The 16,546-nt window shown below is 39.3% G+C and overlaps 3 protein-coding genes and 1 non-coding gene across 5 annotated transcripts in view; 3 read left to right on the plus strand and 1 right to left on the minus strand.

Moving 5' to 3' along the window:
- Window positions 1–3,817: 3,817 nt before the first annotated feature.
- Window positions 3,818–5,801, plus strand: rpp21 (ribonuclease P subunit p21). Its single transcript, NM_001140586.2, is given in 5 exon segments — window positions 3,818–4,106; window positions 4,192–4,292; window positions 4,482–4,564; window positions 4,789–4,923; window positions 5,280–5,801. Coding segments are annotated over 5 exon segments (498 nt in total). The 5' UTR covers window positions 3,818–4,049; the 3' UTR covers window positions 5,402–5,801.
- Window positions 5,690–7,169, minus strand: aqp12 (aquaporin 12). Its single transcript, XM_014216569.2, has 3 exons — window positions 6,493–7,169; window positions 6,220–6,336; window positions 5,690–6,108 (listed from the first exon to the last, which is right to left on the minus strand). The coding sequence occupies exons 1-3, from the start codon at window positions 7,085–7,087 to the stop codon at window positions 5,987–5,989; spliced, it is 834 nt and encodes a 277-aa protein (XP_014072044.2). The 5' UTR covers window positions 7,088–7,169; the 3' UTR covers window positions 5,690–5,986.
- Window positions 7,170–8,666: 1,497 nt separating this feature from the next.
- trnam-cau (transfer RNA methionine (anticodon CAU)) lies at window positions 8,667–8,739 on the plus strand. The gene has a single exon. It is a non-coding gene; the product is annotated as a tRNA-Met (tRNA).
- Window positions 8,740–12,727: 3,988 nt separating this feature from the next.
- The window catches only part of gpc5b (glypican 5b), a 74,892-nt gene continuing 71,073 nt past the window's right edge, over window positions 12,728–16,546 (plus strand). Inside the window, exon 1 of one of the 2 annotated variants that reach the window (XM_045687562.1) lies at window positions 12,728–13,231. In XM_045687562.1, coding sequence (XP_045543518.1) covers window positions 13,066–13,231 — 166 coding nt within the window. In that variant the 5' untranslated portion in view covers window positions 12,728–13,065. The remainder of the gene's footprint in view (window positions 13,232–16,546) is intronic. The other variant, XM_014216570.2, reaches the window with a different exon arrangement.

The raw sequence follows: 16,546 nt of genomic DNA on the forward strand, positions 1-16,546 counted from the left end.
CCAAAAATATATGGGGGATTGGAAATGATGCAGACAATTACATTGATGGAAGAAATATTCTTTCCGCAATATTAAGCTGATTAAGCTAAAAAAAATAATAAAATAAAAAACACAAGGAAGGGGTAACATTAAAGTATTAGAACATGAAGGATAAACAATACAGCGTCAAGACACTATCAAACATGTATCAGTCTTTCCGCAACAGAGCCATCCTTATGTGTGAGGGTGCATGTGCATGATAGTGATATAAAATATATGTCATAGTTTCCTTTTTCATGATCACAATCTTGTAAAACCCGAACCCTCCAAGATCCCCCCACAGTTCCCCAATAGCTGTCCCCCAACCATTTGAGACTCCTCCCACAGTCCCCCCCCCCCCCAAAGAAAAAAAAAATAGAAAATACAATTAATTCCATTCCCCACCCCCAGGAACCCCCCAATGCACCAACAACCAAGAGAATGAACTAAAGAGAAAAAGGAAAAGACAGAAGAAAACAGCAAACAACAATGCAAAAAAATTAAAATAATAATACATTTAAAACAAAGGACATCAAGGACAACTGAAATCATAACAGCAATGCCAACTGTATATGTTTGTGTGCATGTCTGGCACTATTACATGTATGTGTGTGTTCTTGTATGTGTTTATTTGAATGAGAGTGTGTGTATATGCATGTGTACAAACACCGGCACGGCATCAGCCTCAGGCAAACCGACATTAGTTGTGCCACTTAGTGGCATTCAAATGTACTTTTATTATGTTTTATTTAGACTTTTTTCCCCTTTATCTTTTGACCATCATTCTCTCTCTCACACAGCAACTCCACTCCCACTTGTCTCCAAGTCCACATACCAACCCTCAGCTTCCCTCAGCCCATCCCATCTATATCTGCTGGCCACCCACTTCGTGTTTCTAATATCTTTCAACTATGCTATGATGTTTAACGTACAATTTCAATCTATCTAATCGAATAGAATCCACAGATTGCGTGTTGAAGATAAATACGTTTACTAAGAGTATTAGTATATTAGTAATTGAGTGACCCGGTCTCTCCAGATCTCCTAACAGTACTATTTCTAGGGTCAATTTTAGATCAATGCTATGCATTTTCAGCCATTCCTGAACCTGAGACCAGAAACAGGCTACCTGAGGGCAATACCAAAATAAATGGTCTATTGATTCTGCATCCTCACAACAAAATTTGCAGAGCTTCGATGATTTTATGCCCCAAATATTCAACATTTTGTTGGTGGCAAGAATTCTATATAATAATTTTAACTGAAAAGCACGAAGTCTTGAATCTTGCGTTGTTTTATATATCAACTCATACACCCTGTACCACGGAATCGGTACATCAAAAATCTCTTCCCAACTATTTTGCAATCTGTATGGCACAGTTGTCAACATCCTGGTCCTCAAATTAAGTTGTATACTTTCCTATTTATGCTATTTTTATTCCTCTGCCAGTTTTGATCCTTTATATTGGGCAGACAGACCATTTCCCTACCTCCTCCCGCTGCCACCCGCCTCCTCCATTTTTGGGGCAATGCTATAATCAATTGGTTGTACTCTTGGATTGAGCAGACCTTCCCGTACAATTCTGATAACTCCATCAAGGACATAACTCTACCATTACAATTTACAATATAATTTAAGAACAAAATACCCTTTTCGAACATCTTTCCCATAAATACAGGTATTTTATCAACCAGCACATTTGAGTTCAGCCATAATATTTGTTGTAATATTTGTTCTATCTTTTCAGGGGGATGAAATTGAAATTGTAGCCAGCTCTGCAATGCTTGTTTGAAAAAGACAGATACTTTGAAAAAAGTATCATTTTCAATTAATAGAAAATGAGACATGGCAATCTGCACAAAGGCAAAAAGGCCCTTTTTAAACAATGGATGAGCTTTTCTTAGTAATCTACTTGAGAACCATTTAGGGTTCAAATAAAACTTTTGAATGAGTGAAGCTTTTAGAGAGAGGTTTAGTGCTATTATATTTAATAATCTCAACCCACCCAGTTCATATTCATTATATAGATAGGCTCGTTTTATTTTGTCTGGTTTAGCGTCCCAGATAAAGCGAAATATTTTTTGCTTATATGATTTGAAAAACAAATCATCAGGAGTAGGCAGCGTCATAAGTAAGTGAGTAAACTGAGATATGACTAAGGAGTTAATCATGGCAATTTTTCCATAAATAGACAGGTGACAATAAATTAATTTAACCAAAAGCTTACCTTGACTTGGAAGAGTTCCAGTGTTGGATAGTCATAACCAGCTAGCTAACATAGCATTCCCCTGTTTGAGCCAGGTGTTTGAGTAGGCTAAACTAGCTAGTTGCATTCGCTAGCTAAGTGAAAGTGAACAAAAAATACTAAATATAACTAGCTCTCTCTCTCTCGCTTCTCCTGAACTTTTAAAAAATGTTCAACTATTGTCTTTCTCTCTATTTGAGTCAACTACTCACCACATGTTATGCACTGTGGTGCTAGCTAGCTGTAGCTTATGCTTTCAGTACTAGATTCATTCTCTGATCTTTTGATTGGGTGGAATCAGTTCATGCTGCAAGAGCTCCGAAAGGTCTGATAGGTTGGAGGACGTCCTCTGGAAGCCTCCTCGGTTTTGTATTGAAGTCAATATACCCAGAGGAGGAAGGAAACCAGTTGTCCTCCGGCGCTGCACTACAGGGTGCTCTTGACGCTATTGTATATCTTCATTGCAAAACTGTGTGTTTTAATCAATTAATTGGTGACGTAAATATATTTAGTATAGTTTTAGGGATGCTAGAGAGGGTAACAACTGTTGAGGAAGAAGTATATTCAGTTGTAAGTGAACATTTAAGAACACAGTACTATGCTTTCTTGAATATATTCACTGATGGATCTAAGGACCCTTAAACAGCGAGGACAGGTGCAGCTTTTAGCGTTCCTTAGTTTAAGGTGGCAGTGACAAAAAGAGCAACGGATAATTTATCGGTTTACACAAGGGTGTTGCTGGCCATACTCTTGGCTGCAGAGTGGGTGGAGGAGGTGAGGCCAGACAGGGTAGTTATCTGCTCTGACTCCTGTGCATCACTGATGAGCTTAAATTAATGTGTGTCTCAGAGCAAACAGTATGTATTGTATGAGGTTTTTCAGTGCTTGTATAGGGTGAGACATGGGGGTATTTGTCATGTTCTTCTGGGTACCAGCTCATGCGGGAGAAGAGGGGAATGAAGAGATGGATATTCTCGCCAAGCAGGCTTTTAAACATCCTAATGTTGAGATGGAATTGTCAATCAGTAAAGCAGAAGCCAAGTGGTTAATAAAAACAGTGTTTAAAAAACAAGGGAAAGAGTTGTGGAAAAGAGAGGGAAAGTGAAGACACCTGTATAAGACTCAGGAAAGGTGGTGGGCAGGGAGGTCCTCAGGTCGAGAGAGAAGGGGGAAAGTATAATCACAAGGCTGAGACTGGGTCACAAGACTCCATAGTACATTGAAATTGGTAGGAAAACATCATAAGGGGAGGTGTGATCATTGTCAGGAGGTGATGGAGACAGTGTAAAATGTTATATTTCAGTGCCAGCAATATGGGAGGGAAAGGGAGAAAATGTTATTAGTTGAAGAGCCAATGTTAATTGAACTGCTGGGGAAATCTTCAGGGGATGTAGTATTTAATTATGTATTTTGTTTCCTTAGGGAGACGAGAATATTAGGTAGGATTTAGTCCTTCCCTGTCTCTGGTGCACACTCCAGTCCAGTTGATGGCGGTAATGCACCATAAAGTTGGTTGTCAACTGCCATATAAAATCCACAAGACAGTAAAAGCACCCCGGCCCCCTGGTTCAGAGGCTGATCAGATCAGTAATCAGAGGATTTATCTAGCTAGCTAACTAACTAGAAGCTAGCTGAATCTGAGGCCACATATTTTCCTGTTGCCTGTTAGGTAGCTACTTAGCATTCTGGGGATACATATAACTAGCTAGCTAGCATAGCTACGTAGCTAGCCTACATAGTTAGAAGCTAGCAGGCTAACTTAGCATAGCAATCCACATCCATGTAATGGCAGCAAACTTGAAAGACAAGGAAGCTTATCAAAGACTAAACTTTCTATATCAGGTACGTTTTATTGATTTCTAGTACTTTATATTTTGCTAACTGATTTGCACAGATAGTGGTTTCATGTGATATTGATTTCTTGCAGGCTGCACACTGTGTTTTGTCTCAAACCCCTGAGAATGTGGAATTGGCTCGTTTTTACTGCTTCACTCAGAAGACCATTGCAAAACGTTTGGTGTTGAGACAGTGAGTAGACCATAACAATACTCATCAAAACTCTTGTAAGAAAAAAATATGCGCTTACATTTGCATCAATAAAGGTTGCAACTTTCATGTCACGTTAAGAATACATGACAGAAATGATCAGTTCGAAACATGTCTGCTAAAATGATGACAACTAGGGCATGACTAGAATGTTATTGACATCTTTTATAGAGACCCCTCAGTGAAAAGAGCATTATGTAAGAAGTGCTGCTCTTTGCTGGTCCCAGGAGTAACTGCCACAGCCAGACAGAGAAGTAAGTATATAACTAAATAGATGGCTCATCAGACACCTAATCAAAGCCAAAACATTTTTCAAGCTATTTAATTGTCATTCTAGTCCTTCTCAGTACAAACACAGATGAAAACAGTTATGCTTGTATCTAGCAGTTGGAGACATTTGTATCTCATGATGAGATTTTGAAAGTACTGAGTGAGAGTCCAATGTCATTACATGTAACCCATGCTTTATTCTCTTAAGGGACTAAGTACAGAAACCGCATGACTGTGCTGCAATGTCTCAGCTGTGGACAGAGCAAGAGGTTCCTTAACAATCCGGAGCATCGCCTGTGGGTGGACCAGCCTGAGGCTCAGCTGGAGAACCAATCACAGCCAGGTGAGGTTACCCTGAGACAACTCAACTACATTACAGTTATGGTTCATATTAGTGAGGCGCGGGACAACTAAGTACCGTCATGCATATGTGAATTAAGAGTTTTGAGTAGTCTGACTGCGTGTCGGATGCCTTCTCTGATTTCCGCAGATGGTCTTGTATGCATGGCACCGGTATAAATTGCATGTTGGCTATGTGGGGAAAGATAATATATTTATTATTTCCAACGCAGGTGTATTAAAATTCAGCTTCACATTTGTTACATTTTCATCTCAAAAGTTAGCTTTTTCTTTATGCCACTTTTCATCCATCTCAGAGGGAGGCCATGCTGTTTAACATTTGTCCTTTCTGTTTTGTAGAACAAGGTCACTCCACTAAAGAGTTGCAGAAGGAGAAAGCTGATGGACCCGTAACTCAGAAATCCTCTACAGGGCCTTCCTCTACCCAGCACCAGGTGTCTCCATCAAAGCCCAAAACCTGAGCCCTGTGGCCTTGGTAGCCTAGTCACAACTGGACATAGCTTATTTGTGTGGTATTGACACATATTTTCAACAATTTCATAAGAAAATTTTATATGAGCATATTTTCTTTTTTTTGCTGTGTTTTTTTTAACTGCTGACAACCTATTAGCATTACATCAGTGTTATTTCTGTAATGGATTATAATTGTAATTGTTTGAGGTTGGTAAAAATGCAAAAAAAAGGGATGGATTGAGTTTTGTGTATACCTCAACTTGTTCACAATGTACAGTAAGTTCAGGAACGACAACCAATGTTAAATGTTTAATACACATGATTATTTAAAATAGTTATTTTCAATTGATGTATTACTTCTGAAAGAACACAAGTTGTACATGAGATATAAAATTGTATCATACATGGACAGATCTTATTATTCTATAGCCCACCCCTTTTTGTCAGTCTAACCTAAGGAGAGAATCAGCTGTTGAATATAGTGCTCAGTGCATAATGAAACATCCCAATCAGAACAAACTTGAGCATTGCATTCCTAATGCACTCTTCGGTCTGTTATTGCCTCAGCTGAGGTGGATGATTTTTATATTCTTTCACTTTCTTTTATCTCCCTCCCCCTTTGGCACCCGGAAGCGGGTTTTCTGGGAATACAGCAGGTTCTTGGTAAAAATCCTGGGAATGTGGCCCATGTACAGGAGAAGGGCAAGGGTCATTCCTGAAAAGAGGATATCTGTATTACCAGCTTGATAAGCAATTTGCCTCATTGTCAAGGATAAAGACTTTTTTATCAGGTGTTTGTATGTAACAAAAATGTTGTTTGACTTACCAAAAATGGGCCCAAGCCAGTAGACCACTGAGTACTCCGTAAAGGTGAACCCGGGACAGTAGAAGGTAAGGCCATAGGCCAGGGAGGGGTTCAGGAAAGCCATGGTATAATTACTGGCTGAAATACAAAGAAGACGAGTTCTCCGATCATGAACTTATTAATGCAGCGATCATCTGCAAAAACAGAAAACAGCATATAGGCCTATGCAACTTTAATGATCTCTTTACTGAAATCTCTAAGTTAGAGGCATGATTGTCATCATGGGCTACTTACCTGAATGGGAGAAGTAGGTGAGCACAGCTGCAACGAGAGGAACCCGAATTAGCGCAGAGCGACGTTTCAGGCTGAGGTATATCAGATAAAAGATGAATGCACACACACACTCAGAAAAGACCCCCTGCACCAGGGAGACACGCAGGGCTGTGCTGCACTCCCTTGACATCAGGTTCTTAATCATGTGCATGTCATTAAGCTCCAGGGCCCAGTAGTAGCCAGCCCCAAGCAGGGCCAGGTGTGCCCCCAGGAACTGAGCAGCCAGAGCCAGCAGAGTGGGCAGAGTATGGGTCTCCAGCAGCAGGAAATTCATCAGAGTCAGGGAGGGGTTTCCAGTGGCTCCGGCACAGATCACACCATGGGTCAGCAGCACTAAAAACAGTATGGTTAGAGTCACGTCCGGACCCAGTCCTCCTGCCCACTCGCCCACCTCTTTAATGGTCTGCACCTCCAACCAGCATGCCACCAGCACAAACGAGGCTGGAAACTCTGCTGCAACGCTCAAATGAGGCCATTTTCTGAAAAGGATTCTAAAGGCTGCACCAAACACCACAACAGTGAGAAAGTAACCAAGGGAGACATTGAGTCCAGACATAGTTAGGTTCACAGATGATACTACACCTTGCTGGTTCTGCTCACACAATGTATGACTTGTTGCTCCGTTTGCTGTCTGTGTGATTGTGACAACGTGGCACATGGAGAAGCGTTTTTCTTATCACAGAAACACCAGCTTTTCATCCCACACCACCTGCCAAAATACACACTTCCCTTCTCAAGGTCAGGGAAGTGGCTTTGCCCCATTGATAAGGGCAAAGGACTACCATAACTTAAACCAAATATGTAGTTTATTGACACCAAGAAAAAAAGTATTGTTACCTGGTCTGATCCCACTAAAGAATATATCTTACTTTGATTCAGTTTCTCCTCTTCTTACCTATGTGTATTACTCTCAGGCCCAGACTCTAGGCAACTAGATCGGAACATCGAACATTTAGTAGAGACTGTATTGGTTGACTGATGAATGTACAGTATCAGTAAGCTTACTTTATTTTCTTGGACCACTGATGCGGCATTCTCACATGAAATTGGCTTAGCTATTCCATAAAGAAGTATATTTATTGAATCTTATTTATTTAGCTATTTATTCTGCCATATGTCAATCTATGTTCATATGTCAATCTATGTTCCTAATTTAGCAGACCAATGTAGACACACCTATCCAGAGCGACTTACAATATAGTGAGTGCATACATTTTCATACTTTTTGTACTGTTCAGTCTAATCCTCCTTAACCCTTGTCTAACCCTGTACTTACAGGAATAATTGCATTTTAATATAAGGGCAACGTTAAGGTCCGTGCTATCTGGGACCAGGGGTGGAATAAGTGCTCAATTGTCATACTTGAGTAGAAGTAAAGATACTGTAATAGAAAATGACTCAAGTAAAAGTGATAGCCACCCAGTAAATTACTACTCGAGTAAAAGTCTAAAAGTATTTGGTTTTAAATGTACTTAAGTATCAAAAGTACATGGAATTGCTAAAATGTACTTAAGTATCAACAGTAAAAGTATAAGTATAAACCATTTCAAATTCCTTATATTAAGCAAACCAGATGGCACGGTTTTCTTGTTTTTTACATTTACGGATAGCCAGGGGCACACTGCAACACTCAGACACCATTTACAAACGAAACATTTGTGTTTAGTGAGTCCTCCAGATCAGAGGCAGTAAGGATGACCAGAGATGTTCTCTTGATAGGTGTGTGAATTGGACCATTTTCCTGTCAAAATGTAACGAGTACAAAGTACATTATTTTCTTTAAGAATGTAGTGAAGTAAAAGTCAAAGTTGGCAAAAACAAGAATAGAAAGTAGAGATACCCCCAAAAAACTGCTTAAGTAGTACTTTAAGGTAGTTTTACTTAAGTACTTTACACCACTGCTGGGACCCTACAGTACCCATTAAAGTTGACATTTAAAATGGTTACGGTCAGTGTTATGGTTAAGGTTAGGAACCTCCCAATGATCCCGGACAACTCTGACGGTAATGTTAAGGCGTGTAACTAAAAATGACTGATTTGCCCACCTTGGGAAATAAAATTGTCCCAAATATTTGGAAGCGTTTGTAATTCAGGCCATTCCAACTTTATAATGGGGGGGTACTATAAACGTTCGAGCCTCGTTGGCGCAGTAGGCAGCGCGTCAGTCTCATAATCTGAAGGTCGTGAGTTCGAGCCTCACACGGGGCAGATGTTTTGCATAGCTCTGCTACTGGCTTTATTTGAGATGTCAATTTACCTATGAATGCGAACACAAGTTAATACGTCGATGATTAAGACATCAGTCCTTCAAGTTACAGCATGGCATGACTGCTTTTACAACGCATATTCCACTTAAGACCACATGGTGGGCGCAGTGTTCCATTTTAGATAAACCCCTGCAGGCTGGACATGCATATATACAGTGCATTCGAAAACTATTCAGACTTTTAAATAAAAATTGATTAAATATTTTTTTCCTTCATCACTCTACACACAATACCCCATAATGACAAAGCAAGAACAGGTTTTTATACATTTTTGCAAAAAATATAATAAAATAACAGGTGCATCCTGTTTCCATTAATCATCCTTGAGATGTTTCTACAACTTCATTGGAGTCTACCTGTGGTAAATTCAATTGATGGATATGATTTGGAAAGGCACACACCTCTCTATATAAGGTCTCACAGTTGACAGTGCAAGTCAGAGCAAAAACCAGGCCACGAAGTTGAAGAAATTGTCCTTAGAGCTCTGAGACAGGATGGTTTTGTGGCACAGATGTGGGGAATGGTACCAACAAATTTCTGCAGCGTTGAAAGGCCCAAAGAACACAGTGGCCTCCATCATTCTTAAATTGAAGAAGTTTAGAACCACCAAGACTTCCTAGAGCTGGCCACCCGGCCAAAATGAGCAATCGGGGGAGAAGGGCCTTGATGGAAGCCACTCCCCAGTAAAAGACACATGATAGTCGCTTGGAGTTTGACAAAAGTCACCTAAAGACTCTCAGATCATGAGAAAAAAGATTCTCTGGTCTGATGAAACCAAGATTGAACTCTTTGGCCTGAATGCCAAGCTTCACGTGTGGAGGAAACCTGGGCTCATCCCTATGGTAAAGCATGGTGGTGGCAGCCTCATGCTGTGGGGATGTTTTTCAGCGGCAGGGACTGGGAGACTAGTCAGGATTGAGGCAAAGACGAACAGAGCAAAGTACAGAGAGATCCTTGATGAAAACCTGCTCCAGTGCGCTCAGGACCTCAGACTGGGACGAAGGTTCACCTTCCAACAAGACAAAGACCCTAAGCACACAGCCAAGACAATGCAGGAGAGGCTTCGGGACAAGTGTCTGAATGTCCTTGAGTGGCCCAGCCAGAGCCCGGACTTGAACCTGATCGAACATCTCTGGAGAGACCTGAAAATAGCTGTGCAGCGACGCTCCCCATCCAACCTGAGACAGCTTGAGAGGATCTGCAGAGAAGAATGGGAGAAACTCCCCAAATACAGGTGTGCCAAGCTTGTAGCGTCATACCCAAGAAGACTTAAGGCTGTAATTGCTGCAAAAGGTGCTTCAACAAAGTACTGAGCAAAGGGTCTGAAATACTTATGTAAATGTAATATTTCAATTTTTTATTTGTAATAAATTTGCATACATTTCTAAAAACCTGGTGCTATGTGGTATTGTGTGTAGATTGACGAGGGGGAAAAAAACAATTGAATACATTTTAGAATAAGGCTGTAATGTAACAAAATGTGTTAAAGTCTAGGGGTCTGAATACTTTCCGAATGCAATGTATACTGAATAAAAATATAAATGAAACATGTAAAGTGTTGGTACCACTTTGAGGTGACATAAAAGATTCCAGAAATTTCCCCAAATTCTAAAAAACGTATTTCTCTCAAATGCACACATTTGTTTACATCCCTGTTATTGAGCATCTCCTTTGCCAAGATACCTGACAGGTGTGGCATATCAAGAAGCTGATTAAACAGCATGATCATTACACAGGTGCACCTTGTACTTGGGACAATAAAAAGCCACTTTAAAATGTGCAATTTTGCCACACAACACAATGCCACAGAATTCTCAAGTTTTGAGGTAGCATGCAATTGGCATGCTGACTGCAGGAATGTTCACCAGAGCTATTGCCAGATAATTGAATGTTAATTTCTCTACCATAAGCCACCTCCAACATCATTTTAGAGAATTTGGCAGTACATCTAGCTGGCCTCACAACCGCAGACCACGTGTAACAACGCCAGCCCTGGACCTCCACATCTGACTTCTTCACCTGTGGGATTGTTTGAGACCAGCCACTCAGACAGCTGATGAAACTGAGGAGTATTTCTGTTTGAAATAAAGCCCTTTTGTGGGGGAAAAACTCATTCTGATTAGCTGGACCTGGCTTCCCAGTGGGTGGGCCTGGCCCCCAATTGGGTGGGCCTTTGCCCTCCCAGCCTCTGCCCAATTGTTTTAAATGATCGCACAATGATTTGCCAAAACCTAAGAACAAAGAACCCAATAGGCCTACAGTGCCTTCAGAAAGCATTCACACCCCTTGACTTTTTCCACATTTTGTTGTGTTACAAAGTGGGATTAAAATCGAATAAATTGTCATTTTTTGTTAACAATCTTTTTTACATTAATGGAAAATAAAACACTAATATATTTTTATTAGGTTATTATTCAACCCCCTGAGTCACTACATGTTAGAATCACCTTTGGCAGTGATTACAGCTGTGAGTCTTTCTGGGTAAATCTCTAAGAGTTTTTCAAACCTGGATTGTACAATATTTTCAAAATTATTCAAGCTCTATCAAGTTGGTTGTTGATCATTGCTGGACAGCCATTTTCAAGTCTTGCCATAGATCGCCAAGCCTATTTAAGTCTAAACTGTAACTAGCCCCCTCAGGAACATTCAATGTGGTCTTGGTAAGTAACTCCAGTGTGTGTTTGGCGTCACGTTTTAGGTTACTGTCCTGCTGAAAGGTGGACTTGTTTCCCGGTGTCTGTTGGAAAGCAGACTGAACCAGGTTTTTCTCTAGGACTTTGCCTGTGCTTAGCTTTATTCCTTTTATTTTTATCCTAAAAAAGCTCCCTAGTCCTTGCCGATGACAAGCATACCCATAACATGATGCAGCCACTACCAATTCTTGAAAATATGAAGAGTTGTACTCAGTGATGTGTTGTACTGGATTTGTCCCAGACATAATTCTTTGTATTTAGGACAAAAAGTACATTTCTTTGCCAATTGTTTTGCATTATTACTTTAGTGCCTTATTACAAACAGGATGCATGTTTTTGAATATTTTTTTTCTGTACAGGCTTCCTTCTTTTCAGTCTGTCATCTAGGTTAGTATTGTGGAGTAACTACAATGTTGTTGATGCATCCTCAGTTTTCTCCTATCACAGACATTTAACTCGGTAACTGTTTTAAAGTCACCATTGGCTTCATGGTGAAATCCCTGAGCGGTTTCCTTCTTCTCCGTTAACTGGGTTAGGAAGAACTCTTGTATCTTTGTAGTGACTGTTAGGAAGAACTCTTGTATCTTTGTAGTGACTGGGTGTATTGATACACCATCCAAAGTGTAATTAATAACTTCCCCATACTCAAAGGGATATTCAATGTCTGTTTTTTTATTTTTACCCATCTACCAATAGGTGCACTTCTTTTCGAAGAATTGGAAAACCTCTCTAGTCTTTGTCGTTGAATCTGTGCTTGAAATTCACTGCGCGACTGAGGGACCTTACAGATATTTTGTTTAATTAAAAATATATATATGTATTTAACTTTATTTAATTGTATGTGTGGGGTACAGAGATGGGGTAGTCATTCAAAAATCATGTTAACACCATTGTTGCACACAGAGTTAATCCATGCAATTTATTATGTGACTTGCTAAGCACATCTTTACTCCTAACTCTATTTAGGCTTGCCATAACAAAGGAGTTGAATTCTTATTGACTCGAGATTTCAGATTTTCATTTGTTTTTCATTTGTAACAATTTCTGAAAACAATTCACTTTGACATTATTGGTTATTGTGTGTTGATCAGTGACACAAAATCAAAATCTAATCAATATTAAATTCAGGCTGGAACACAACAACAAGTGTGAAAAGTCAAGGGGTGTGAATACTTTCTGAAGAAACGAATATGCTTTCTTTTTGCTGTCTTGTTTGTGATGTTTCAGACCGAGCATTTCAATAGTGTAGGTTGGTTTGCACGATGTGTATGTGTGCGTGTCTGATATTCAGAGAGAGAGAGCGAGAGAATGCGCAGCTGTAACCTACCAAAGAACGGTGTTGCACATTCTGAATCACATGGATTTTAAGTGGATAGCCTACTTAGAGTGGGTACGTCGTGCGCTCTATTGAACAGACCCAAGAATGTGACATTTTAACAGATCGATGCAGTTGATAAGGACAGCGAATTTGTTTTGGGATTGTATTTGGCTACTTTTAGCCTATTAGGCTACTTTTACAAACGGCCATACCACTGCCAGGATACCTTCATAGTCTATCTGATTGAAATGTTGCAATGTTCCGAAGGATACTCCAACGCGTTGACTTTTGGTTGATTTGGGTAACAGTTGTACTATTTGGAGCTTCTGGTGCAGGAGCGCACAGTTGCCATGAGGTTAAAACGGCTTTCCAATTGCGCCAGATCGGCTCGTTGAAATGGGTCCCCGAGGCACCTGGAACAGGTTAGTGCGCACTTGATCTAGCAGGTTCTAACACATGTTGTGTCCAGGAGCCAGATTCCCGCCGCTTGTGCACCTGTGCGTGTCGTGCACCCGTTTCCTTTCCATTATTTTCCTTAAGGTATTGATACATCAAAATCATAGAAATGTACACATGGTTTACATTAATGTTAAGTGTCATTTAGCCTGTTCATTTTTTAGAAAAAATGAAGTTCATACTCATGTAAAAGCTTACACATGGTTCCCTGTGCTGTGAATAGGACAAATACACATAGTGAACAATGACGTATAGGCTATCTTCATTGGTAGTGACAGCATTAATGCGCTCTTAGGATCGTTCACATTGTCAAAACTCGCACAAATGCATTGCAAGCTTACTCAAGTTTTCTGTCTGATACTGAAATTACATTTCCTTTCCACATTAGTGCATGTCATCCTCACTGATCTGAATCTCTTTTTCGGCTGCATCAGACAGAGATATGCCAATGAAAATGTTATAGGTTAGGTGATGGATGGCAAAATGAGGCAAAACTGTGACAAAGATTCAAGAGAAAGATTCAAGCAAAACTGCCTAGCAAGTAGGCCTAATAGTTCATGCTTTCTCTTTGTGTGTAGACCATAATTCCAAGAACTGGACGTGAGTCCCAAGGGTCCCAATCTCTTATTTTTTTGCTTTTCAAATGCTGAGCTTATTATATGGATGCAATGGCCATAACTGTCATAATCAATAACATTGCAGTTATATCAGCTCATAATTTGGCAAACACCAAAAAAGCATTCACACAATTTCAACCAATGTTCAATAATTGTTTATTAAAGGTGTATAAACTAAACACCTACTGAACAGATTATAAACAACTTGAATGTTAGAAGCCCCTTCATAAATATTTTTAAGTATATCTTAATATGAAGTGTGAGTCAAAACCATTTTGCAATTTAGTTTGGAAATAGTATCATAATCAAATATCCCATTATAACCAAATAAATACACAAATGCACAGACAAATGCTCCCTGTCTCTCTCTCTGTCTCTCTCTCCTCGTCTGTATTGGTCAGATCAAGTGACCTGAGCCTAGGGGCCACAATAACTGAGCTGCATGTTGTGTGTGATCATCTACAGTACATATACAGGTCATTAGGTTTAATAGACTGCTTGTCCTGCTCCAGCATCATGGCTATACTTCATACTTCGCCTTTTATGGGGTAGAAACTTGTTGTTTTGCATATCTATTTCATGTTGTCTCAATGGCACACGTAGATAAAAGAAAAAAAGGAAAATTGGGCCCTCTGGTTTGATTAATATAAGGAATTTGAAATAATTTTGATACTTAAGTATATTTAAAACCAAATACTTTTAGACTTTTACTTTTAGTATTTTACTGGGTGACTTTCACTTTTACTTGAGTCCTTTTCTATTAAGGTATCTTTACTTTCACTCAAGTATGACAATTGGGTACTATTTCTACAACCAATAGAAAGTCTACACCTAAAACTTTTGAAATGTTTTGTTGCATTACAAAGTGGGATTTAAATAGATTTCATTGTAATGTTTTGTCATTGATTTATTCCATAATGTCCAAAAAATATTCAAGATAAATATTCCAAATACACAAAATATTCCATAATGTCAAAGTGAAAAGAAAATTCTACACATTTTTACAAAGTAATAAAACTTGAATAACAAAAATATAGTATTGCACAGGTATTCACCCCCTTTGTTTAGGCAAGCCTAAATTAGTTCAGAAGTAAAATTTGGCTTAACAAATCACATAATAAGTTATATGGATTCAGTCTGTGTGAAATAATTATTTTTTAATGACTACCTGTTCCTCTGTCCCCCGTACATGCAACATCTGTAAGGTCCCTCAGTCAAGTATTGAATTTCAAGCACAGATTCAAATTCAAAAACCTGGGAGCTTTTCGAAAAAGCCTCAGTGATTGGTAGATGGGTAACAATAGCAAATCAGACATTGAATATTAGGGCTCCTGAGTGGTGCAGCTTTCTAAGGCAAAGCATCTCAATGCTAGAGGCACTACAGACCCTGGTTCAATCCTGGGCTGTATTACATCCGGCTGTGTTCGGGAGTCCCATAGGGCAGCGCACAATTGGCCAAGCATTGTCTGGGGTAGGGTTTGACCAGGCTGTCATTGAAAATAAAAATGTGTTGTTATCTGACTTGACTAGTTAAAAATAATGTTGTATCTTTAAGCATGGTCAAGTTAATAATTATACTGTGGATGATGTATTAAACCACTCAGACACAAAAAAAGATGCAGTTGTCCTTCTGAACTGAGCTTGAGGACAGGAAGAAAACTACTTAGAGATGTCATCATGAGGCCATTGGTGATTTTAAACAGCTACAGAGTTCAATGGCCTAAATGACAGAGTGAAAAGAAGAATACAAATATACAGAATAAGTGCAAGGCACTAAAGTAATACTGCAAAAAAAAAACAAGGCAAAGGAATACACTTTTTGGTCTAAATGCAAATCCTTATGTTTGGGGAAATTCCAACACTCTTTATTTTCAAGCATAGGGAGTTTTTCAGGATGGAGCTAAGCACAGGCAAAATTCAGTTAAGCACCTGCTTCAGTCTACTTTACACCAGAGACTGGAGAGGAATTCACCTTTCAGCAGGACAATGACCTACAACACAAAGCAAAATCTACACTGGAGTTGCTTACCAAGAAGAGTGTTCCTGAGTGGCCAAGTTAATTTTTTTACCTAAATATGCTTGAAAATCTATGGCAAGACTTGAAAATGGTTGTCTTGCCATGATCCCTAACACTTTAACAGAGGTTGAAGAATTTAAAAAAGAATAAATAGCAAATATTGCACAATACAGATGTGCAAAGCTCTTATAAGACTTACCCAAGAAGACTCACAGCTGTAATTGCTGCCAAATGGGTTTCTAACATGTATGAGGGGGAATACTTATCCAATCAAGGTATATTTGTGTTTTATTTTTCATGAATTTTTCTTCTACTTACATAGTATTTTGTGTACATCATTGACATACAATTAAGAAAATAAAATATAAAGAAATCCTATCGGGGTTGTAGACTTTATACAATGCTCAAAAAAATAAAGGGAACACTTAAACAACACAATGTAACTCCAAGTCAATCACACTTCTGTGAAATCAAACTGTCCACTTAGGAAGCAACACTGATTGACAATAAATGTCACATGCTGTTGTGCAAATGGAATAGACAACAGGTGGAAATTATAGGCAATTAGCAAGACACCCCCAATAAAGGAGTGGTTCTGCAGGTGGTGACCACAGACCACTTCTCAGTTCCTATGCTTCCTGGCTGAT

The sequence above is a fragment of the Salmo salar genome, chromosome ssa10, assembly GCF_905237065.1.
Source record: "Salmo salar chromosome ssa10, Ssal_v3.1, whole genome shotgun sequence".
In the NCBI taxonomy this organism is placed as follows: Eukaryota; Metazoa; Chordata; class Actinopteri; order Salmoniformes; family Salmonidae; genus Salmo; species Salmo salar.

Excerpts from the sequence above, each read along its gene's own strand:
- aqp12 (XM_014216569.2), bottom strand. The coding sequence starts at position 7,087 with ATGTCTGGACTCAATGTCTCCCTTGGTTACTTTCTCACTGTTGTGGTG. Across the intron at positions 6,337-6,492 it reads CACCTACTTCTCCCATTCAG|CCAGTAATTATACCATGGCT; the intron begins GTAAGTAGCCCA and ends TTTGTATTTCAG. Across the intron at positions 6,109-6,219 it reads CTGGCTTGGGCCCATTTTTG|GAATGACCCTTGCCCTTCTC; the intron begins GTAAGTCAAACA and ends TCCTCTTTTCAG.